Raw genomic sequence first — 25,068 nt, 5'->3', positions numbered from 1 at the left:
CTACTATCAAATTAATTAGTAGTATACAAAAGAATATTATTTATTTTCTTAGATAAAATTTTAGATGCAACTTTTGTTAATGCAAGAAACAACAGCTTGATATCTATTTTAAGTGAGTAGCAAATGATTTTGTCCATAATTATATGTATATTATCTAATTTTGAACAATAAGCATCATTAATATAAATATTTTGAGTAAAATGAGAGAAGTAAACTATAAATATAGGGTCACTTATGTTTGGTTATCTTTGGATATCCATTCGGGCTCGGATATTACTCGTTTGGATTTAGATTTTACCCGAACTGGTGAAATAAGTAATTTGTTTTGTTGTTCTAGAATTAGATGATTTTTAGACCGAGCTGATGAATATATACTAGACATGCGTTTATATTTCGAGTCTGCACGTATATTTTATAATAGCTTGATATATTAGATTTGAACACAGTTTGCCGGTGATTTTTTTTTTCAAAATTTTGATTTTTAGATAGGCATCTGGAATGAAAGTAATTTTTACATATGTCCATTTTTTAAATTGACACTTATGTAATTCACTGAATTTATAGAATAAGTTAAAAAAAAGAAACTTAACTCATATCAGTGAAACAAAGACCAGAACGAAAGCACAATTTTATAGAGGTAGAAAATGAAATCACTTATAGAGAGTCAATAGTAAACAAATTGGAAGAAGAAACCCTTATCCTCTTTCGTCATTATACAATCGATGTTGCTTATTTGGTTCTGGTGATTTGTGTCGGCCGCAAAAACTTAATTTCCTTTTGTGCATATGAAATCTTAAAAATAATTAAAATAAGATGTAATACATCCACTCTTCAACAAGGATGATATATTCAAGAGACCAACTTTTATATTGATCATTTTATAATCGCTAAAGATTGTGGTGTTACAAAATGTTAAAACTATTTAATAAACAAACATTATTATAAAAATTCACTCCGTATATGCGTGCGGGTTATCATCTAGTTTACTTATATTTAGGCTGTAAGTTGTAACTGGTTTACATGTTTAAGAATTGATGGAATTAAAATTAATGGAATAATATGAATGGAAAGCAGAGAAAAAAACGGAATAGATCCATTCCATTCATTTCATTCTATTGAAGACAAATGCTGAATTATTTTTAGGAATTGATAGAATACGTTTTCATATTATTTTATTATAAATATTGATAATCCAGTTGCACCTTAATGGAAAGAATAGGTGTATATTCTATTTACTTTTAATCGATTAAAACACAAAACATTTTTCTAATTAATTTTTTTTGTAAGATTGTAAATTAAAATACCTCTCTTTTATAAAGTAATTAGATGTTTTGCTCGCACATGTGGACATAATTTTCTTACGAATATTTAATTATATTATGTAATATTAAATAAAAAAACAGCATGATAAGTTATTATTTATTTTTCGAAAATTTTAAATCAAACATCAGATTATTTATATATGATAATGTTTTTTATTAAAATGTATATCCTTATTATTGTGTTGAAATTTTTTAAACACTCACATATTAGAAATTGTTTGGGAAATATCTTTATACAAATTTTTTATAGTTTATATAACTATAAGTTGTTTTATATCTTAAATTTTAAGTTTTCCAACAGAAAAATAGAATTTCAATATAAAAACACAATGTATATAAGAATTATCATATTTTCAAAAATCTAAATCTACTAATATAAAATAATTTTTATATATAATAAATTATATATAAAATCATTAAGGGTAACAACAACATTAGACACTCTAACTTTTAAAGTGAGAGTTCCATTGATAAAAATCACTACACAAATAATAGTATAGATTATGGAAACAATATTATACTACTATCTATATTTCCAAAAAAAAAATTAATCTTGTATCCAAACAATATAAAATATTAGATTTTATCCTTTTTCAACTTTTTCAAATTATTTGATAAATCAAATGATTGACTAAAACATTCAACTAATTTCTGAAAAACAAAAAGTAATTATAACTTATTTTTGCATATTTAAATACTATAAATTATTTTAATCAGTATTAAATCAATTAAACAAATATATATATTTGCATTTTCATTAAAAACTACATTCATTTAAATCTAAATAACCTTCCATATTAAATTAAATACTACATATAAATACAATGCAATAAATTAACATCAACTAAATTTTATTATTAAAATTTTGTCAAAATATTTATACAATTATTCAAATAAATTATAGAGGTTTTAATAAAATTTATAAAGTAAAGATTTGAAATAACTAAAAATTAGAATAAATAATATCTTATACAATTTAATATTTAATCAAAAAATATATTCAAATAAAATAAAGTAAAAAAGTAAAACAAATTTAAAATTTTATATTATTAAAAGATATTTCCAAGCTTAAAAGTCCATTTAAATTTTTTATATGATTGGAATAATATGTAATCGAGTTTTTCTTAGGTTCACCCCATAGGGTGTACCTGTAGGTTCACCCCATAGGGTGTACCTGTAGGTTCACCAACCAATAATAGTTTGCTACCTCATATTTAGTTTAAAAAAACAAAACAATAATAATTTGCCAAGCCATATAGCATTTTTAAAATAAAAAGGTAAAAATAAATAAAAAATAGTAGTAACTGCCACAAAAAATGAATTTTTTAACATCATTGTTAACGCCGTCTACAAAACACTAAACTCTAAATCTTAAACACTAAACCTTAAACACTAAACCCTAAACCCTTGGGTAAAAATCTTAACCCTTTGGTAAATCCTAAACCTTTAGGGTTTATATTTTTTTTGACGGCGTTTAGGGTTTACTGTTTAGAATTTAGAATTTAGTGTTTATGATTTAGGACTTAAGATTTACCAAGGGTTTAGGATTTACCTAAGGCTTTAGGATTTTGGGTTTAGTGTTTTGCTGACTGCGTTAACAGTGTTAAAAAAAATATTTTAGCAGCTACTACTATTTTTTATTTACTTTTACTTTTTTTTAAATAATATGACTTGGAAAATTCTTATTATTTTGTTTCTTAAAAAAAAAAACTGAATATGAAGTGGCAAACTATTATTGGTTGGTGAACTTACAGAGGGTGAATCCAAGAAAATCTCTAAATAATATGCATGATCATACGGACCCGACAAAAAATATATTATTCGAACGTTTATTTGTTGTTTAGGATAAAAAACTGTTAGATAAGGGGCTTCAGTTTAGAAATGAATGATTAACAAAATCTGTTTGGTCAGATCTATATTTATATTCATATATGTTTTTGGTGGGTCAATTATTTTCAAATAAATAAAAATGATTTCATAAAAACTGTATACAAAAATAAGATATAGAATAGACATTAAAAAGAACTTATACCATTGTCTAAAAGTGGTAAAACCATGGTATATCAGTTAGACGTGCGCTCAGTAGTGCCCACATTCTTCTTTTTGTCACTGAAGGATCCATGCTTGACCTCTTTAACAAAGTGATCTTCATGTAACCGTAGTCAGTTCTTATGATCTCTTGAACGCCCGACTAGATCTTTCTTCCTTCCGACCAAGTATTTTCTTTTCCATTTGCCTCTGCTTATGTGTGCTTTGGGTGTTTTCCGTATAATCATTTATGTGTGCCTTGTATCTATAGAGAAAACCGGCCAACCACTCTACTAAGTGGCAAGGTGCAATTTGGCCATCCGAATGGACATCTGTCCATTCCTTTCTGTTTGGCCACAAACTGTCCAACCGCTCAGCACACTTGCACCAAGACTTGTCGCCCAAAAATTCCTGATCGACCACCAGTCCATTAACCGTCCCTGTCCAGCCAACTGCCCTAACTACCTAATACTCCTTTCATCTAAGTTGAGGTTCCTGGAATCTGGTCTAGCTAGCTGAGCCAGAGTGCTAGTTAATCCAGCTGATCCGGCCTAGATGAGCTTAGACCTAAGCTCCTTCCACTAGGTCAAGCTATCTTCATTCCTTCCCTAACTCGTTCCATCTTAATTTCTCCATTTCTCTTTATTTCCTTGGCTAATTATCTATTTCCTGGACTTATCTCTTTACTTCAGACCATGCAACACATGTCTTGATGTCCTTCGACCGAATGTTCGTTCCCTTGTCCCATGGTCTGTGCCGACGATCCTAATGTGGATAGGAGAATGCCAATTTACATTTTGATTGATTACTATCCTATTGAATTTTCAAGTAGGACCCCATTTCACCTTTGTTATTAATTCCCAAAAAGATTTGATTGATTGCTTTACATTTTTAGGCATTCTCTTACCAGAGTGTAGAGATGACTTGTCAAAGTTAATACATTTTCCCAAAGCTTTTTCTTATGTACTAACAACTTTCATTGTTTCCCGTACAGAAAAAAAAAGATTATCCTCAGCAAAAGAAGGTGCTACACCGGGGCTAGCGCATGAGATACTCATTTCCGTTATTTTTCCTTGATTTTTCGCATGATTAAAAATGCTAACTATTGGTTCTGTGTATAGAATAAATATTAAAGGAGAACAATGATCTCCTTGACACAATTCTCTTTTAAGGACAATAATGCATATGTGTTGACCATTAGAAGAACATGATAATTCACAGATGTTATACATCGCATTATCTAATCAATCCAGGTTACTGAGAACCCTATCCTGCTTGACAGCTTTGATAAAATCTCATTGTATCGGTCATAAGGTTTACTCATGTCTGTCTTCATGGACGTTCTCGTGCCTCTTCCTCCCGGTTCGATACTCTTTATATATGTTTATTCATATATATGACATATTTCAATCGGTCTCTCATAGTTTTATATTTGTCTCGAACAGCTATTTCTTCTGAAAAATCAAAATTCTTGATTAATTTCCTACCTATCTTTGTGGAATGCTTCTTTGTGCTTAGTTTGAGCACTCACAGTAACTTTTATACAAAAAACCATTATTTAAAATAATTTACTTTTACAGAATCCTCCTATATATTAAATGAGAAGTCACTTAAGTGACTTTTGCCTCGGTGTCAATCATAGAGAGAGTTTAAGAAAATTGTTATAATTTGATTGGTTGAAGTATAGTTTTAATTATTTTAATTAGATCTAAAATAAAAGGTAAGTCAAGAACCAATTAATATAACTTACCAAATAGTCTAAATGATATTACAAATAATAATTTATGGTAACTAACTGTCAAAATTATAGAAAGTATAATAATAATTGATTAATTATTTTTATATTTATATACTATATAATATAATTAATTGAACACAATTTCTAGAAATTGATATGATGATTTCATATTCTGATATAAATCATTATATATATATAAAAAGAATTATAATAATTATTAATGTCTTATAAGTCATTTATAAAAAAAAAAGCATTTATAAAATTATCTATCATGGCTTACAAAAATATTTTATCTTAATTTTAAATTATGATATGAGTTTATAAAACATTTATAAAAAATAAAAATTCGCCTATATATTAAAATAAAAGCCACTTAAGTGAATTTTGCTTACATGTCAATCATTTGTGCAATCTTAAATTTTTTTTTATAATTTGCTTGGTCGATAATTTTTAATTTTATTTATTTTATTTAAGATTTAAAATAAAAACATCTAGATCCAATTAATATCACTTCCCAAAAATCTAAATTATCTTATATATTAAATGAGAAATCACTTAAGTGACTTTTGCCTATGTGTCAATCATAGAGAGAGTTTAAGAATATTGTTATAATTTGATTGGTTGAAGTATATTCAATTTTTAATTATTTTAATTAGATCTAAAATAAAAGGTAAGTCTATAACCAATTAATATAACTTACCAAATAGTCTAAATGATATTACAAATAATGATTTATGATAACTAACTGTCAAAATTATGTAAAGTGTAATAATATTTGATTAATTCTTTTTATATTTATATACCACATAATATTATTAATTGAACACAATTTCTAGAAATCGATATAATGATTTCATATTCTTATGTAAACATTATATTTATATAAAAAGAATTATAATAACTATTAATGTCTTATAATGTCCATATATGTCTTATAAGTCATTTATAAGAACAATAAAGCATTTATAAAATTATCTATCATGGCTTACAAAATTATTTTATCTTAATTTTAAATTATTATATGAGTTTATAAAACATTTATAAAAAATAAAAATTCTCCTATATATTAAAGTAGAAGCCACTTAAGTGAATTTTTCTTACATGTCGATCATTTGTACAATCCTAAGATTTTTTTTTTTATAATTTGCTTGGTCGATTATTTTTAATTTTATTTATTTTATTTTAGATTTAAAATAACAAAATCTAGATCCAATTACTATCACTTGCCAAAAATCTAAATTATATTACAAATACTGATTTATGGTAACTAATTGTTGAAATTATATAAAGAATATTAACGCTTGATTAATTCTTTTTTATATTTATAAACTACATAATATAATGAATGGAACTTTTTTAAACTTTTTATTATTTTAATTATATCTAAAATAAAAGAGAAGACTAAAACTAATTACTATCACTTGCCAAATAATCCAAATGATATTAAAAACATTAAGTAATGGTAGCTAATTTTCAAAAATATAGAAAGTGTAATAGTGTTTGATCAATTGTTTTTATATTTAAACACTACATAAAATAATGAATATAAAACAATTTATAGAAATCGATATAACGATTTCATATTCATATAGAAATATAGGCGTATCTATAATAATTACTAATCTCTTATAATGTCCATATATGCTTTATAAATAATTAGGCTGTTAAAATTGGAAGGATTATATTAAAGGATCATGTGAAAATTTTGATTAAAAATGTTTTGCATTTAAGTCAAATAATATAGTGAATAAGTTAATGTTATGACTGAAAAGAATTCTAAGATAGATTTTTGTTTCGTTGATTGTATGTTTTGTATTACTATTTAGAGAGAGAAATAAATATTTGGCAAAATTGTGTAAACAATTAGGAAAACATTAGCAAATATTTAATAAAAAGGTTGAAATGATAACGAAAAAATAAGAAGACGTCGAAGAAGATGCATAATATATGTTGGAAAAGTTAATGTGATAATTACATATATAATTTTACAAATATTTGATATTACTAAATATTCATTAGTTATTTTTACATCAAATTTATAGAAACTTTGCGATTATTTTCAAACTAATTGAGGTTAAAAATTATATTTTAAATTTTTCTAATTTTTATTTAAAATTTATGATATTATATACATAATATATATTTTCTTACAATATTAATATCCGTGAATTCGCGGGCAACCACCTAGTTTAAACTAAAGCAAAACAAAATTGGCAATATGGCTTTTTAGGACAAATATGTTATGGAATAATATCAAATTTCATGTATAGTAATTTATTTTGCAAAATTCTGGAACATCACAGTAGCAATTAGAGAACACAATGTCCAATACATGAAAATCGTTAATGTGAAGGAATAAGATGAGAATGATGGTCATGGCGACTGCGGATACACTCTTTGAAACAATTGTCTAAGCACGTAATGCTTGGTGGGAATGGACCTAAACATATGCCTTGGCATATTTTCTTGCATTCTTGTACTGTCTTCGCTTCACCTTCCATTGTCAACATCGTCATCACAATCACCATGATCATTATCATCAGCGTTCTTCTATCCATTTTCTTGGTCTTAACTGACGAAATAATATAACGAAATGTTAGTAATGATAATTTTTTAAATTCCTTGTTGCCTCTTTAGTACTATTTATAGGTTCAACTACTCTATCATTTACAACTCGATTTTTTTTTTACACTTACATGGAAGCTCACTTTTTCAGATCCGCATTATTTGAATTTGTTTAATGTTTCGTTTGACTCTGCTATTAAATTTCCTTGTTTCTTCGATAGTTTATATGCATATATACCCCTATATTGACCTGAAACCAATGCATCCAGTTATTCTTAAAAATGTTGACCAGAAACAAAGGCTAGACCAAAATATTACACCAGCAAAATTTTCCAGTTTAGTTTCAAATTTGTTGACCACTGAGTTATTCCCTTTTCAAAATCATTTAAAATCAAATAACAATTATAGTGGGGAAAATCATATATATCTTAGAGGGAATTATAGATTTACGACAATTTTGATACAACTTTCAAATTTATCTTTAGTATTCACTATTTTCATAAATACCTTAAGTTTGTGATGAAAAAAAGAATAAACCGACCAATCTAAATCATTTACAAATGTTTAAGAATTATTTTGAGAAGTTTATAAACTCAACTCCACCCGCTAAATACTGCGAAACCCCAAAACCCAATTGTTAAAGTATTTTGATTGAGTGTATTTTTGAAATTAGTATTTAACTTTTGATATTTCAAGCAATTTCTGTATGTTTTATTAGTTACAATATAATTTTTAATTTTGAAAGTTGTTAATTAACATGATTGTGACATATGTCAATAAAAAGCTATAAATGTGACATGGGCTTACGGATTTCTAATAAATATATAAAACAGAATAGTATTTTTCCTTCATTAGGCCAAAAAAGTCATTATAAATATAAAACTATGTGGCATTAACCTTTTTTAAAAAAAAATTCCTAAACCGAAAAGAATTAGACCAAATATTTTCCTTACAAATGTGTAATTATTTAAATGTACTATTACTTTAAAAACTATCAAACTGAAAAGAATTACAAAACAAGGACAATCCAAAACCAAAGTTTAAACATGGTTGGTTTATATCTGCCAAGTCCATTTTTCTCTCACAGAAAATTACATCTCACTATCAAAAATCATTATAGCTACATGATTCAGATTTTTAAAGTACGTACAAAAACCTATGACATTTATTAGGGTAAATATGTGTAGGCTCTTTGTTGGTAATACAGAAACGAGAAGTAAAAAATAACAAGCAAGAACAATGATTGAGAATATTATTTTATTGATATTTAGAGTCGAAACTATAACAGTTTGGATTATGAACCTTAATTCTAGTCGCCTAACTTTACAGTTTAACACTTGGATCTCTTTTTCTAGGGTTTGGGCTCCACTTTTCTATGTTGTTCATAGTCGAAAGTTAGGTTAAGTCATTCTATTTCTTGAAATATGGAAGAACACCCCTTTGGTAAAAATATTTCATTTTACCTGGAGGTAGGAATTGACCCAAGTTTGGGGTATGGATTTATCCAGGCAAAAAACCGGGGGGGGGGGGGGGGGGGGTGTCCTGCTTGGAGGTACGAGTAATAACTTATGCACTTTAGTTTACCAGAATGATTCATTCTCAGCAGGTCTGTCATGTCCCCGGTCCTAGATAGGATTGTCGGGATAGACCATGGTTCGAGGAACCGTACCAGCCGATCATGAGATCATAAGGGAAGCGTATCATGATCTATCAAAGAAGGTTAAGTGCTCTAAGAGACTAAGATTTAACCGAATAAGGAGGAAACGAGGATAAGTAAGCTGGACGAGTTGGAAGGCAGCTGGGCGATGCAGACATGAAGCTCGGTCAGATGGACGAAGCTCGATCAAGGTCAGTCTAGCTGTTCCAAGTTGGGTCAGCTCAACCAGCTGGAATACTATCTCACTGAGCTGGGTCAGCTGGGAGCCAGCAACTCAGCTTGATGGAGTGTTTGGGTCTGGGGCAGTTGGACCGGTTCCGGGTCAGTGATGGGTCGATTGGCCAGACAGGTTGTTCATGGAACGGAGGGGTCTTGGGCTAGGCCGTGGGCTAAGCCACAAGGGCTTGGAAAACTGGTTGGGCCCCAGATCGACCCAATAGGGGGCGGTTATAGGCGATGGGGTGGGAATGGTTCGGGTTGCAACCATTCGGCCAAGTCATGTTCGTCCATCAATTTGTGCATGTTCTCCCATCAAGTCATGCATGTTCGCCCAAGGCAATGGCAGACCTTGACTCCTATAAATATAGAGCCTCTCTCTCAATTTATATCATCAGTTTCCAGAGTAAAAACTCAGAGAAATATCGTGAGAGAGAAAGAAAGAAAGAAAGATAGTCCGGTGATATACCATGGATTTTACCCACTTTTAGCCATGGTATATAAGTGTTTTTAAATACACTATAGTTGTTTTGGAGTCTTTTTAATATGTTTTCAGGTTTAAGTACTTTTTGGAAGAAAGTGGTGATTTAGGGTCTTTTGGAGCCTTGTGAGTGCAGAACTCCACATACTTGTCAGATATTTAGATATGGATGGAAACCTTCCCACGGTGAGATTGAGCCTATCGTTTTACCAAAGATAGAGCTTTGAGTTAGATTTCCAATGCCACTGGTTTGAGGTCAATCCAACGGTTAGATCAGAAGGTATGCCTGTTTTACTGAAGAGTAGTCAGTCTGTCTCGCGAGAGAAACCTGTCGAGGAGATGAAGGAACGTCGATCGACGGTGCACCCTTGGTGTCGATCGACGGTGATTCCAGAATGCGGGCCGAGTATATTTCAAGATTGACTTAAGCCCAGAAGCAACCACAAATTACCAAAATACCCTTGGACTACCTAAAACCTATTTATGTATTTTCTAAGCCATTCTTAACGGCTAAGCTTTATTCATTGTTCTTAGTTAGGAGAGAAGGGAGGAACTCCTTCAGAGTCCTCCTGGAACTCCATTGGTTCTTATATATATTGCTTTCTATACTATGCCTATTCTTTCTATGATTTATGTGACAACTATCATGCTTGAATAGATTCACCTGTTAGGTTTAGGTTCACATATCATGAGGGATTAGCCCAAAATATTGATTGCTAAGTTGTTACGATATCCATGGATTGAACTGAACTTACTGCTTGTGTTCTAGAGTAGCTAACTAGAATCATGTCGTTAGGATAATTAGGTGCAAGCGAGAGCATGGTCTATTGCCTGAACCATTCATATTGTGCTAGGATTGCTAGAGAAAGATGAGAGTTGATCTAGGAACCTAGTGAACATAGTTCAAACCTGGTCGCTAAAGCTTTCTAGAAGGATCAGTGATCGACAACTCATTAGATGTATCGATCGACAATCTGAAAGGTGTATCGATTGACATTCCTATAGAATCGGCGATCGACACTTTCTCAAGATCAACATGCGAGAGTTGATAGATTATTCCTTAGTTTGACTTCTATAATATTCAACCTTAGTCTCTATACTACTATAATCCTGATTGCCTGAATAGAAACCCTAAGTCTAGCAACCATCCTTCCATCAAACAACTCAATCAATCAATCGAGCAATTACTTTGCTCACACCACTGCTATTTAATTACATTTAAAACTATTCGACTAGCTTAATCAATAACTATTTAGATCTAGTGTGTACCCTAGCTCCCTGTGAATTCGATCCCTAAGTGCTACAACTAGACCTATTATTTTAGAGAGTTCAATCACTCTTTAGGGTAATTTGAGTGATATCATCCAGCCAAGAAAAAGGCCGATCATGTGGTGGTTACTTTCGGCTAGTCCGATCGTTTGAGAAAGAAGGAACCGACAATAGATGGAAGAAACCGGAAAGGAGAAGCAAGTGGAAACCCATGAGTGTGGCTCCAAGGTACATGATGGACCGGCGATCCATCAGACTAAGCCGGTGGCCCCAATGGTCGGGTCTTTGGTCTGATCGGTTCGTAGGTTACATCCGCTCTTCCTTATTCTATTCTATACATTCTTATTCTCTTCTTTTCTTGATATCACGAAGGGGTGTGATGGTTAGGCCGAAGGGTTGTGTCCCTGGAACGAGTCCATTCGCATCCAAGCCACGATCCTAGGTCATCGGCTGGATCCATGATAGACCATGGATTTGACTCATTTTCGTCCATGGTTTATAGGTGTTTTTACTATCTATTATTATATTATAGAACCTATTTATTATATTTATAAGATCAGGAGTGATTTGGAGATAAATGATGATTTTGGAGCATTTTTGAGATATTTGGAGCAAGCACCCGAGATGACCATCGAGCTCGACCATCGGTCAATATTGGAGGAGGAATATCGATCGATGTTCACACTTGAACATCGATCGACAGCGAAGCGCGCAGAAAGCCCGTTTGGTCACAGCTGACTTGAAGCCAAGTCTTCACCAATTTACAAGATTACCCCTGACGAGTTTTAACCTAACTATATAAGCTTTACCACCATGTTAGAGGCAAAGTGTGCTTTTCTGTGTTTTTAGTTGTATTACTTTCAGCAAAGGGTGGTTTTAGGATTGTGATGGATTGGAGAGAAGATCCAAAGTTATAATTTGTGATTGGAACTCCATTAATTTTTATTTTACTATTCTATGAAGTTTTCTTACCTAATTGCTTTCATGAATTGTTTGGCCTTGTCTGAGTAGTTCCACTGTTAGATTTAGGGTTTAAATAGGTTATGAGGGATTAGCCCCAATTATAGATTGCTGAGTTGTGGTAATTGTCATTAGGATTGTTCATTAATGCATGTTTCTAAATTAGCTACCTAGAACTTGCCATAGGATTGATAGATAAAAGCGAGAGTTTCATTCTCATCCTGAAAACATTCTAACTGAGCTAAGTTTCTTGCTAAGAGTAAGGCGATAGCTGATCTAGTGAGCTTAGTAAGCTTTATTCAACCCGCACATAGAGCTTAACTAGAAGCGCGTCGATCTATATTCATATTGGATAATTGATCGAGAGAGCGAAAGGTGTATCAATCGATACCCCTATAGGATTATCGATCGACACTGCTATTGATCGAACACATTTGTTTGGGTCATTAGATCTAGTTAATAGACGAGTTCAAACATGCCATAGCTGATGGACTTGTTGAAATGACAGCTGAGCTTTACATTATCATACATGCAACTCATTAGACATCTGTAGGATTATAATTCTAAGTTTCCTGAATAGAAACCCTAAGTCTAGCTATTTCCTTTTAAGCACGAAAACCTCAACCAATCAATCGAGCGATTACTTGCTCAAGCAAAACTGCAAATTTACATTTTAAATCTTAAAAACTTCCTACTTAACAAATAATATTAGATCCATTAGGTTCCCTAGCTCCCTGTGAATTCGATCCCTAAGTACTACAACTCGACCTCTTATTTGAGAGAGTATAAATAACTCCTTTGGGTAATTTGAGTGATATCAATCCACGGATGCATCTGACCAGACCAATGGGTCGGTTACTGAACGGTTGGAACAACCAAAGAGTACGAGTTGCCAAGAGTCATGAGTTGCTATGAGACACAAGTGAATCAAAGGGTACGAGTCTCCAAAGATTGGAGTTCCAAACGGTGTCATTGGATCAAGGCTTTGGCCAATCCACTTGGGAACAGTTTGTGGCTGTAAGCCGGATGGACGTTTGGTTCGTCTAACCGGAGTATAGTGTTGCAAGGTCCGATCGGTTAGAAGGCAGTCAGATGGGCTTGGGACTTACTCGGTTGTATAGATCCAGGCCTTGGGCCGGATCAGGTAAGAAGGTCCATGAGCCTTTCGGACGGACTTATGGAATGGCCGACTAAACCTAGACCTTAACCGAATGGTTGGAAGAGACTATGGGTGATCCGGCTATGGTTGGATCGAGATCGTTTGGGCTTGGCTTGGTCTTGGTCTTGGTCTGAGTTTGGCCGTTTGTTCTATGATAGTCTTGATAGAGGTTTATGATATAGGACCTGGAACCAAACCTTGCATTGCTAGAATCGATTGGTAGGATATAAGATTGTACTTAATGTAATGGTTTGTGGTTTCAGGAACTGAGGCTGATCGTGGTAAAGCCAAGGAGCCTTGAAAACTCTATCAACGAGAGGCTGTGTGGTGTGTGGGTAGATCATGTTAGGAATAAACTTATAATAGCTTATAGAACACATTGTAACTTTTGTATTGGATCTCATCTTGATTAATAATACATGTTGGGGTCACACTCGGTCACGACGGAATCCATATCGGAAAGTTCTCAAAAAAATGTCTCACTTTGAAAAAGAAGAATAAAATTCAAAAGAAGAGAAAAGCGGGAAAACCTAAGTCGAGTTTCGTATCAACTCTGAAAAGGATTCACACAATAAGTCTTCGAGAAAGGTTACTTCAGGCCCCGGACAAATGGATCCCAAACAACGAAACAACCATAAAGCTTTATGGACCGAACGCACCGTCCAACTCACCGAAAAGGCGAGTTGGATCGAACAGGTTGTCCAACTAGCCCGTTTGGCCAGTTAGACCGAGCAGGACGTCCAACTCGCCCGTTCTGCGAGTTGGATCGAGCAAGTCGTCCAACTCGCCCGTTCGGCGAGTTGGAGCAACTAGCCTGCCTTCATCCCGTCCTCGTAGCTCCCTACTTCGAGATCGGATCGAACCTGCTCTTGTTTCATCTCGATCGGAGTCACCATTGGAACTTTACGATTTAAAAACCAGAAGAACTCGTTTTCTCGTATGAAGTTTGGATTGATCCTATAAAACGGCAACGGCTAACTAAACACATCGAACTGCCTCCACTATACGGGAAATTCGAACCTTCTTTGGAATCAATGCCTTTTCGGAAGCGCTATATCGATAAATCGTAAAAACGCTTAAGTTGGAAAACGGCCCGAAAGGGTCCAAAACGCAGCTAGAAGTCCCACTCACGATTTTACACGAAATCGCCCAAACGTTATGACGGTTTATCTTTTAATTTGCAGGAGAAGATAAATGTCAAGTTCGGAGGATAAATGTGAAGTTTCCAAAGATAAACACGAAGATTGAAAGAAAATGGAATATTTCAGCGAAGCGATAAAATCAACCGAGGGCAGAAATGGAAAGAGAAAACCGCCTCTAGGAGGAGTATATAAAGACATCGAGGTTGAAGATGCAAAGGACAATTCTTTTTACTCTGAGAACTTTCTGCACTTAGAAACTTTAGGCATTATTCTCGACATGTTCTGTTTCTATGACTGGCACTCGATTTCTAGACGAACCCGCAAAGGCAGTTCGATATCTTGTACTACTCTTTCAATCGAACTACGTTCGGGTTGATCCTTGAAAGGGGTACGTAGGCAGCCTTTCGTAGGGTTCAGTTCGAAATCAATCAAACCTTTTTCGTATCTTTTTCGACTTCTGTTATCGAGCTGCAACTCAACTAGGTTTTAGGTTTTAGGTTGCTAGAACTAGGTAATTCGCTGACAGCTCTCGTGGCCGAAGCTTTTATAACCTATTGTAATGATCGCAACGCTCTTACGCGGATTCGGAGGAAGATCTACCTTTTCTATAAATTTGTTTTGTTATCTTTTCATATTTTTCGCGTTTATTTGGTTACTTGTCGTTGGCTCTCGCAGAGAATCTGAGACCTCAGTGAAAGTTAGGGTTTCTTGACTTTCCTCCGATTACGGAAATCGACGGTGCAAATTTCGGTTCCTACAATACAAAGCAATTTACCTTGTGTTTCTGTATACTATCTGGTCGCTTTTTTAAGAACCTCATATCTGAATATGAATTAGTAAATAATATACTTTAAAATGAATCTAACAAGCAATAATGTCTGGAAGTAAGGCCGCGGGTCCAGTTGGGTCGGAAGGCCAGGAACGGGTCTTACAAGGTCTACCATAAGCACCACATCACTTCCTTAGTGCCTTTTTGGGTTGTTCTGGCCTGGACCACAGTCCACATATGAAGCCAGTAGTAGATATTTACATTTGAATAGTCGAGGGATGATTGTTATCCCATAAGCGATTTTAGGCTTGGAGCCTAATGAGATCGGGTAATCTCCAAGGATTCGTGATCATGTACTTGCATTTTAGTGAATAATGAGATCCATTTCTTGGCGCGAGGCATTGATGGCATACAAACCTATAGGAAAGTAGCCTTATGATAGCCTAATTTTAATGCCGCGTAGCCGGATCAGATAGAGGGATTGTCGATGTACTGAAATGGGCAATCTATTTCCCTGTTTTAGTCGACGGATCCTGGCCTAGGCCATGACTTAAGTAGTAGAATGCTGCAATGATAATACTTATTTTTCCAAGTGAAATATACTGAATAGGTCTGTCAGAGTCTGCTGTAGGTTTTTTCTTTGCTAGGAAGCAGGGATCTCTAGTCCAGATCCAGAGGTAGGACTCGACGAGAGGAGTTACCTTGTTGGAGGATCCTAGTTGTAACGCTTGAGAGCCATGGAGATTTTCTTAGATAAAATCCATTCCTTTATTTTATTTGAATATGTTGGGGATTTCATTTCCTTCTCTTGGAGAGAGCAAGGTTTGGAAATCAAATCTTCACTCATTGCTTCAGATTTATTTTATTTTCCTTGGCGGTTTCCCAGAGAAAAGAGATCTGGAAGTTGTGGGTAACATCTTCGTCTTCTCCTTTCGTTTCTCTTTCTACTGTTGCTGCTATTCGTCTTTCTTCGTTTGATCTAAGATCACTCTCAGGTTCCCCCTTTGGTTATTTTATGGGGTTTAGGGATTGATTAGCTTCCTCCGCACCTAAACACTTATTTTTCCGTTGGGGTATGCGTTTGATACAAAACCGTTCCATAATTACTTATATTTAGTGGAATGAATGGTTGGGAATACCAACTTAGGATGTATATTGTTTTGCGAAATTGTTTAAACTATCACATTCTTAATACTACTTTTTATGTTTATCTTAACCACATTTATCCTTACTTTTAACAAGGTAAATAGATAATTATAACTCTAAGGTTAACTAATCTATATTTAGGGTTGAGAGTTGAGAGAAGAGGTTTTTGGAAGGTGGGATTTAGGATTTTAATAGTTACTAGATTTTGACCCGCGCTTTGAAAGCGCATGATTATTTTTGTTGACAAAATTATTAATCCGTTTGTTTGTTCACTAATATGATTAGGTATGCTTTCAATTTTCAGTTTGATTCCAGATTTTTATATTTTTTGATTCCGGTTCAGTTGTAGTGTTCGGTTTAAGAAATATAGAAATTGTTCCGTTATTTATGAATCTTAATATTTGTTTTCAGAGGTAAAACATGAAATCTGGGGTTATTGGGTGTCCCGAAAAAATCGATGGTGATTTGAAGAGCAAATAAGCCTCCACGAGTTTCAAATTTGATACTGCTTGCAAGGTAAGTAAGTTCAACATGGATACCAAAATGCGTCAATTTAGTTACGTCTTATCCTAGTCAAACGTATCAATAGTTTGCGATTGTATTCATGCATATATACTCTGAAATGAGTCAAATGACTGGAAATATTATGTTGGATGTATTATTTTTGATATACATTAAATTTTCATTTTATCTGTATAGTTGTGATTCCTATGGGTGGTGCTGCTTCTCCTATCAATACTATTAAAACAGAAGTACATTTTGTACTTAGCCCATATTTTCTTCAATAATTACCACTTTATGCAACTAGCATTAAACACAACGTTTTTGCTTCTTTTTTTTTCTAAACCGACACGTTTACCTTATTATTTAACCGTACAATTACAAGAATCTTATTTAGGTGGGGGTATTGGATCTAGAAATTTGATGGAATTTGAAAGAATTATAGTTTCCATTAAATTCTACTGTTATTCAATTAAGAATTTCATCAATTCTTTCAAAATCTTGTGTTATTGGTTTAAAGATTTGTAATTAATTTTCTAATTCTTTTAAATTCTAGTGTTATTCAATATTTGGTAGATTTTGTAGTAATGTTATTTGGAAAGAATTTAATGGAAAATGTAATGTAAAAATGTGAAGAACCAATTCCTTCCTCTTATGAGGAGATTTGGCATCGTAAGTCTGAAATTTTGTGATGTTAGTAATCCTCATCTCCATTCTTCTTACAAGTATGGTATTATAATTGACGAGATGGCTATTCAACGGACCTGGGTAACTCAACGACCACCTTAACGTGAACGAGATGGTATTAGTCACGTTTCATGTTTAAGCTTCTTTTCATTTCTTAAGTAATGAAAACAAAAAGTGACAAAATTGAAATAACACAAATATTTTTCATCGTCAAAGTGTAGCACAATTAAAATATACCTTTATTTTGTTTTATGAAATAAAATTGCTACAATCAGTGAACTTTTGTAGTAGTAGTAACTGTTATATTTCTTTCAGTTTTATAACTAAAATAATGTTTGTTATCTTTTCAATATAATAAAGATTCAAAATTTTAATTGATTTTAGAGAAATTGATATTCTATCAAATTTAAGTGCATTCCTTTAAAATCCATAACAAAAGTAAACATGAGAATTATGTAAATGCATTAAATCCTCATCAAATCTTTTAAACTACTACAAAAATTATTATTTATGAATTCTTTCAAATTCTATTAAATTCTTGGATTGAATACCACCCCCTTAGTTTCAAATCTTTCGGATCACCTATAAGATCTAATCATTAAAGACCTATATCCATATTCTGCGGTTCAGTTTTAACAATACCAAGCGGTTGCGTACAGAATATATTCGGGTTGATACGATTTTGTTTTAAATGGAATATTAAGATATACCATTCTGGTTCTAATCTCGCCATATATAGCCTCTTAACCTAGATTCTATGATCCATATATATCTACTCTGAATTTACCCTGTACACATTCACAATTCAGAGAAAAAATGTAACGCAAAAAGCCTGTCTTTTCTTAACGATGTCAAACCTTTTAAGAACAGTTGGGGAGTTTGTGTGAAATTAATTCATTCATGGAAGCAAAATACCAGCTAGGCAGGAGAAACTCTCAAAGTGCATCCTTGCAAGCAAAACTGTAAGATAAAAGTTCAAGTCATATATTGTTAGTCCAAAAACAATTTATAATCGTGTTTCATAATCTGTCTGGACTATATCACAGTTTTATTAGGTTGAGCTTTATTAATATTAGATTTTTTTTCTCGTAGGTTGTAACAATTCATGCCAGTTGCAAAATAACTCTAATGTATCGTACGTGTTCATCGCAGTCTACCGGTTGGATAATGGAGGTTTATAGAGAAAATTTCCATTTCACAGGATTCCCGTATAGACCAACAAACCATTAATCAGGTTACAGCCACAAGCAGCACACTACAAGAAAACGTAGCAGTAACAACGGCATTTTACGAGGAAATAATTTCCTCGTAAATTTACATGAGCTTTACAACGCAATTACGACGCGACATGACTTCGTCGTAAACTCGATGGTAATTTACGACGAAATGTATTCGTCGTAAAGTTAATGTAAGTTTACGACGAAAGTACGTGGAATGCAAAATAGTTGTAAACGTTACATCGACATTACAACGAATCATGTTACCGTTACATAAAGGTGAAAACGTGTATTGAAAGTGCTTTAACTTACCTAAGTTCGTTGTAAACGCGTTGTAAATTTTCCATGTAAAATCCATGTAAAACTTACCATATTTCTCTATATATATGTCATTTCCCACAACTCTCTTCCTCACAACACACAACTCTCTTCCTCACAACACACAACTCTCTTCTTCTCGAACCACCAATTACTATTTCGAAGATAACGATAACGAACATGAGTCATTCGTCTGTCTGCCAATTCAGTAGAGCGATAAGGAGAAAATGGAGGGAAGTGAAGTTGGTTTATACTTGAGTGAAACCTCCGACCATCGTCAAAAGTTCCTCTCAAGTACAAACCAGCTGCACTTCCGTCCACTTTCTCCTTGTCGTTCCACTGAATTGGCAGACAGACGAACGACACAGGTTCCTTATCGTTGTTTTAGAAATAGTAATTGGTGGGGTAACAACGCAATTACGACGAAACCAACGAAACCAAATTTCGTCGTAAACGCCATGTAATATTACGACGTAAGTACGTCGAAATTGAAATTTTACATCGTTATTACAACGAATCATGTTACCGTTATATTTAGGTGAAAAACTTATCGAGTTTCGTTGTAAAGTCGTTGTAAAAAATCTATGTAAAATCCATGTAAACTTTCCCTTGTAAAATCGTTGTTATATTTCAACTACCCAACTCGAAAATTTCTCTATATATATGTCATTTCCCACAACTCTCTTCCTCACAACACACAACTCTCTTCCTCACAACACACAAACGGAAAAAAAAAAAATTTAAAAAAAAATAGTAGAAAAAATGGTCGGTGGCGGTAGTATTTACGAGTTACGAAGTTGGATGTATTTGCACAAAGATTCCGACGGGAGAGTGACGAATGCATTTCTGAACGGGCTAGAGACATTCATGCACCAGGCGGGCTGTACACCGATCACGCAGGAAAGCGGTAAGATGTTCTGCCCCTGTTCAAAATGCAAAAATTCGAAATTTGCACGTAGTGAAACTGTATGGAATCATTTAGTAAACAGAGGATTTACACCACAGTATTACATTTGGTATCAACATGGAGAGGGTTATGGGGGAAATGAAGCTAGTAGTAGTAATGCTAATTTTGAGGATGCTCATCATAATGAAGAACCGAATCATGTGCATAATGAATATAATTATCATCAAGAGGAGCAGATGGTAGATCATGATAGGGTTCAAGATATGATTAGTGATGCATTTTTAGAAACAACTACAACAATAGCAGATGGAACTGGAAATGTAGAAGAACCTAATTTGGATGCAAAAAGGTTTTATGAAATGCTAGATGCTGCAAATCAACCAATCTACACTGGTTGTAGAGAAGGTCTCTCTAAATTGTCTCTAGCAGCTAGGATGATGAATATTAAAACGGATCATAATTTACCTGAGAATTGCATGGATGCATGGGCGGAGTTGTTTAAAGAGTATTTGCCAGAAGACAACGTGTCTGCTGAATCTTATTATGAGATTCAGAAATTGGTTTATAGTCTTGGGTTACCCTCGGAGATGATTGATGTTTGCATCGACAACTGCATGATCTACTGGAAGGAAGATGACAAGTTAGAAGAGTGTCGATTCTGCAAAAAACCACGATTCAAACCGCAAGGCCGTGGGAGGAATAGGGTACCGTACCAAAGGATGTGGTACCTACCAATTACAGACAGATTGAAAAGATTATATCAATCTGAGAGGACTGCTGCGTCGATGAGGTGGCATGCCGAACATGTCCAGAGAGATGGTGAGGTTGCACATCCATCAGACGCAAGAGCGTGGAAACATTTCAACAAGGTACACGGAGATTTTGCTACAAATATTCGGAATGTCTATCTTGGGTTATGCACCGATGGATTTAGTCCATTTGGAATGTCTGGTAGACAATATTCTTTGTGGCCAGTCATTCTTACGCCGTATAATTTACCGCCGGATATGTGCATGGAACAAGAATTTCTATTTTTGACCATATTAATCCCAGGGCCGAAGCATCCAAAACGGTCTCTTGATGTTTTTCTTCAACCGTTGATAGAAGAGCTAAAGCAATTGTGGTCAGAAGGGGTGAGGACGTACGATTGTTCCTTGAAAACCAATTTTACGATGCGAGCAGTTCTGATGTGGACGATAAGTGATTTCCCTGCTTATGGGATGTTGTCTGGCTGGACAACACATGGAAGATTATCTTGTCCGTATTGTCTTGGATCCACGGATGCTTTTCAACTGAAGAATGGTAGGAAGAGTTGTTGGTTTGATTGTCATCGTCGGTTTCTTCCACTTGCCCATCCGTACAGAAGAAACAAGACATTGTTTCGACACAAAAAAATTGTCAGAGACAGTCCTCCTCCATATCTCACCGGCCAGCAGATCGAAGCGGACATTGATTATTACGGAGCTCAGGAAACAGTTAAGGTTGGAGGAAATTGGCATGTTCCTGGAAATATGCCTGATGGGTATGGTGTATCTCACAATTGGCATAAGAAGAGTATATTTTGGGAGTTACCGTATTGGAAGGATCTTCTCTTACGCCACAATCTGGATGTCATGCATATCGAGAAGAACTTTTTTGAGAACATCATGAATACATTACTTAACGTCCCTGGGAAGACAAAAGATAACAAAAAGTCAAGGATGGACTTACCTGATATTTGCTCAAGAAGTGAGTTACATATCAAGAGCAATGGAAACGTTCCTGTTCCCATCTTCCGGTTGTCATCACAGCGAAAACAACCTTGTTTGACTGGGTTGCATCGGAAGTTAAGTTTCCTGATGGTTATGTTTCAAATATGTCAAGATGTATTGAACGAGGTCAAAAGTTCTCCGGAATGAAAAGTCATGATTGTCATGTGTTTATGCAACGACTGCTTCCATTTGCTTTTGCCGAGCTCCTTCCAGCAAATGTCCACGAAGCACTTGCAGGTAATTATAAATTTATATATATACCTATGTTACGAAATGTTATTAATTTGATTCCTTTTAAAATATACAGCCATCGGAGCATTTTTCAGAGATCTTAGCACACGTACGTTCAAAGAAGAAGTCATCGAACAACTTCATCAGAACATTCCGATCATATTGTGCAACCTGGAGAAGATATTTCCTCCTTCATTTTTTGACGTCATGGAGCATCTAGTTGTCCACCTACCGTATGAAGCATTGCTTCGTGGACCTGTTCACAACGGATGGATGTATCCGTATGAGCGACAGATGAAACATTTGAAGGGGAAAGCAAGAAATCTTGCAAAGGTAGAAGGTTCAATAGTTGCAGGGAGTTTGACAGCCGAAACATCTAACTTCACATCATACTACTTTGCTCCAACTGTTCGTACGAGAAAAAGAGTTCCTAGAAGATATGATGATGGTGGAGTACCGACATCATATCCAATTGATGGTGTTCCTGACATTTTCTGCGAAATTGGACGGTTTGGTGGTAAAACGAAAGAAGTATGGTGGTCATGTGAAGAAGATAAACATAGTGCCCACACTTATATTCTGCTCAACTGCGAGGATGCAATGACCCGTTACTTTGAAAGGTAAATTATTTTGTGAATGTTAATTATATGAATTGAAGTTAATTATGTATGATTTGATTATTTGTTCAATTTGCAGGATGTTTGTATCTCAAGTTGAAGAAGCAATACCAGGAATATCTGCAACTGATGTGGATACACGTAAAGATAAACACTTTGTCAAGTGGTTAAAATCACAGGTAATATATCTCATACTATTATATTAATTAAGTAAGTGTTTAAGAATATATATATGTTTTTTGCAGGTTGATTATGACGATCCTTATTATCCCGTATGGTTTCATGAATTGGTTCAAGGTCCAGTTGCAAAGGTCACCACATCACCTATGTATTTCACACGAGGATTTACCTTTCACACATACGAGTATGGGAGACATCGGGCAACGAGTAACTACGGAATATGTGTGAAAGGTGAAACAGACTTTTACGGGATATTGCAGGAGATTATTGAAGTGGAATTTCCGGGGTTATTGAAGCTAAAATGCGTGCTCTTCAAATGTGAATGGTTCGATCCTGTTGTGAACCGAGGGATTCGGTATAACAAATTTGGTGTTGTGGATGTCAATTTTGGGAGAAGATACAACAAATTTGAGCCTTTCATTTTAGCTTCACAAGCCGAGCAAGTTAGCTTCCTTCCTTATCCTCGGCTTCGAACTTCCGGGATAAACTGGGTAACTGCTATCAAAGTTACACCTCGTGGACGCATTGTCGTTGGAGAAGAACCGCCCTTGCAAGAAGAAGACGCTATCACTGAAGTTGAGGTACCAGAACAACCAACTGATGAAATCCTTTTGATCGACCCGCAAAACTTTCAATATGAAGATATTCCCGAAGATGCGACAGATGAAGCACGTGAAGACGAGTTCGAGAGAAGCGACGATGATGATTGTAATGATAGTGATGAGAACGAAAACGATTTAGAGTGATGTAATATATGTATCAAATGTTGGATTTCTCTATTGTAACATTTTCTAAAAGAAAGAGTAAGAAGTAGTATGATATAAGATATGATGTTAGATGATATGTCACTTTGGGGTTTAGGGATTTCATTCTCGGTGTTTAGGGTTAAGCGTCGTAATTTCGTCGTAAATGGAAAAACGCGGGCCTGGTAATTTCGTCGTAACACGAAAAACACGGGCCTGGTAAATTCGTCGTAAACGGAAAAACGCGGGCCTGGTAAATTCGTCGTAAATGGAAAAACGCGGGCCTGGTAAATTCGTCGTAAATGGAAAAACGCGGGCCTGGTAAATTCGTCGTAAATTTACGTCGATTTTACGACGAATCCTAATCTATATAAGGGGACGCCGAGAGCGAGGCTGCCTCGCTCATTCCTCCCAAACTCCTTTGCTCTCTCTAAGGTAAACTCTCTCTTCTCTCTCTTTTTTTTTTTTTTAAATTAGTTTAGGTGATTAGTTAGGTAACGGAATTAGTTTAGGTGATTAGTTAGGTAATTAGTTTAGGTGATTAGTTAGGTAACGGAATAATATTTTTATTATGTGTAACTGATAAAATTTATTTTAATTTTTTTTAGATGGCTCCTAGAAGAAAATCCAGAGCACCTAGTTATAGAGATTTGTTTGGCGACGATGGTTCCGGTACATCTTCTTCCGGTCCATCGTCTTCTGGTCCATCATCCTCCACCGCAGTTCCAGACTCTCAGCCTTCTCAGAGAGTTGCTTGGAGTCCTCCTCCACCGCAGATGCCTCCACCGCAAATGCCTCCACCGCATATGCCTCCACCTCCTCCTCCAGCGGCTGCACCTGAGCCTGTCCCAGAAGGTGCAGTTCATCCGGATTTGCGTGTGCCTTCATATGCCCCATTCGCGAGATATACGGTAGAGGATTTGCTTGCCCAGCCCGGACGAGAGGGTTTGGATGTTCTAGACCCCGATAGACCCCGAGGAACTTATTGGTAAGTTATTGATTTTTATTACATAAAAATTTAAAATATTTTTATTTTCTAACGGTTAAATTGTTTTCCTTTCAGGTTTGGGGCTAATAACCGTGTTGGCCGGAGCGTTTCGAAAACGATTAAGGGTTACTACGACGGGGCATATCCGAACTGGAGCAAGACTCCAAATCACGTTAAGATCACGTGGTTTAAAATGTTTGCGGTAAGATTTTTAAATTTAATTAAATTTTAACTTTTAAATATGTATATATTTTTTAAATATTATTATTAATTGTAATTTTTTCAAATTTTTTGTGTTTCAGCAAAAGTGGCATTGGTCTTTGGGAATCACCGAGATGGTGAAGGCGGAATTCGTTGCAAAAGCAAAGATCCGCCTCTGCAACACAGTCTCCGATTGGAAGGACAAGTGGGAGCTCGACGGGTATGAGGGAAAGCCCACTGAGCTCACGAAGGATGTGTGGGATGGCCTCATCGCC

The 25,068-nt window shown here is 34.6% G+C and overlaps 1 protein-coding gene and 1 long non-coding RNA gene across 2 annotated transcripts; both read left to right on the top strand.

The window, feature by feature from the left end:
• The first annotated feature begins 157 nt into the window (after positions 1–157).
• LOC117126518 lies at positions 158–19,926 on the top strand. The gene is made up of 2 exons (XR_004449129.1): positions 158–17,350; positions 18,203–19,926. It is a non-coding gene; the product is annotated as an uncharacterized LOC117126518 (long non-coding RNA).
• A 1,950-nt stretch (positions 19,927–21,876) lies between these two features.
• On the top strand, positions 21,877–23,757 carry LOC117126723. The gene is made up of 4 exons (XM_033275654.1): positions 21,877–22,070; positions 22,141–22,684; positions 22,761–22,860; positions 22,927–23,757. Exons 1-4 carry the CDS (start codon positions 21,938–21,940, stop codon positions 23,605–23,607), a joined length of 1,458 nt encoding a protein of 485 aa, XP_033131545.1. The 5' UTR covers positions 21,877–21,937; the 3' UTR covers positions 23,608–23,757.
• The last annotated feature ends 1,311 nt before the right edge of the window (positions 23,758–25,068 follow it).

The sequence above is a fragment of the Brassica rapa genome, chromosome A07 (assembly GCF_000309985.2).
Source record: "Brassica rapa cultivar Chiifu-401-42 chromosome A07, CAAS_Brap_v3.01, whole genome shotgun sequence".
Lineage (NCBI taxonomy): Eukaryota > Viridiplantae > Streptophyta > Magnoliopsida > Brassicales > Brassicaceae > Brassica > Brassica rapa.
Note: the sequence above shows the minus strand (reverse complement) of the source record. Positions and strands in the feature narration are given on the sequence as shown.

Excerpts from the sequence above, each read along its gene's own strand:
- LOC117126723 (XM_033275654.1), top strand. The coding sequence starts at position 21,938 with ATGTCAAGATGTATTGAACGAGGTCAAAAGTTCTCCGGAATGAAAAGT. Across the intron at positions 22,071-22,140 it reads TGTCCACGAAGCACTTGCAG|CCATCGGAGCATTTTTCAGA; the intron begins GTAATTATAAAT and ends TAAAATATACAG. Across the intron at positions 22,685-22,760 it reads ATGACCCGTTACTTTGAAAG|GATGTTTGTATCTCAAGTTG; the intron begins GTAAATTATTTT and ends TTCAATTTGCAG.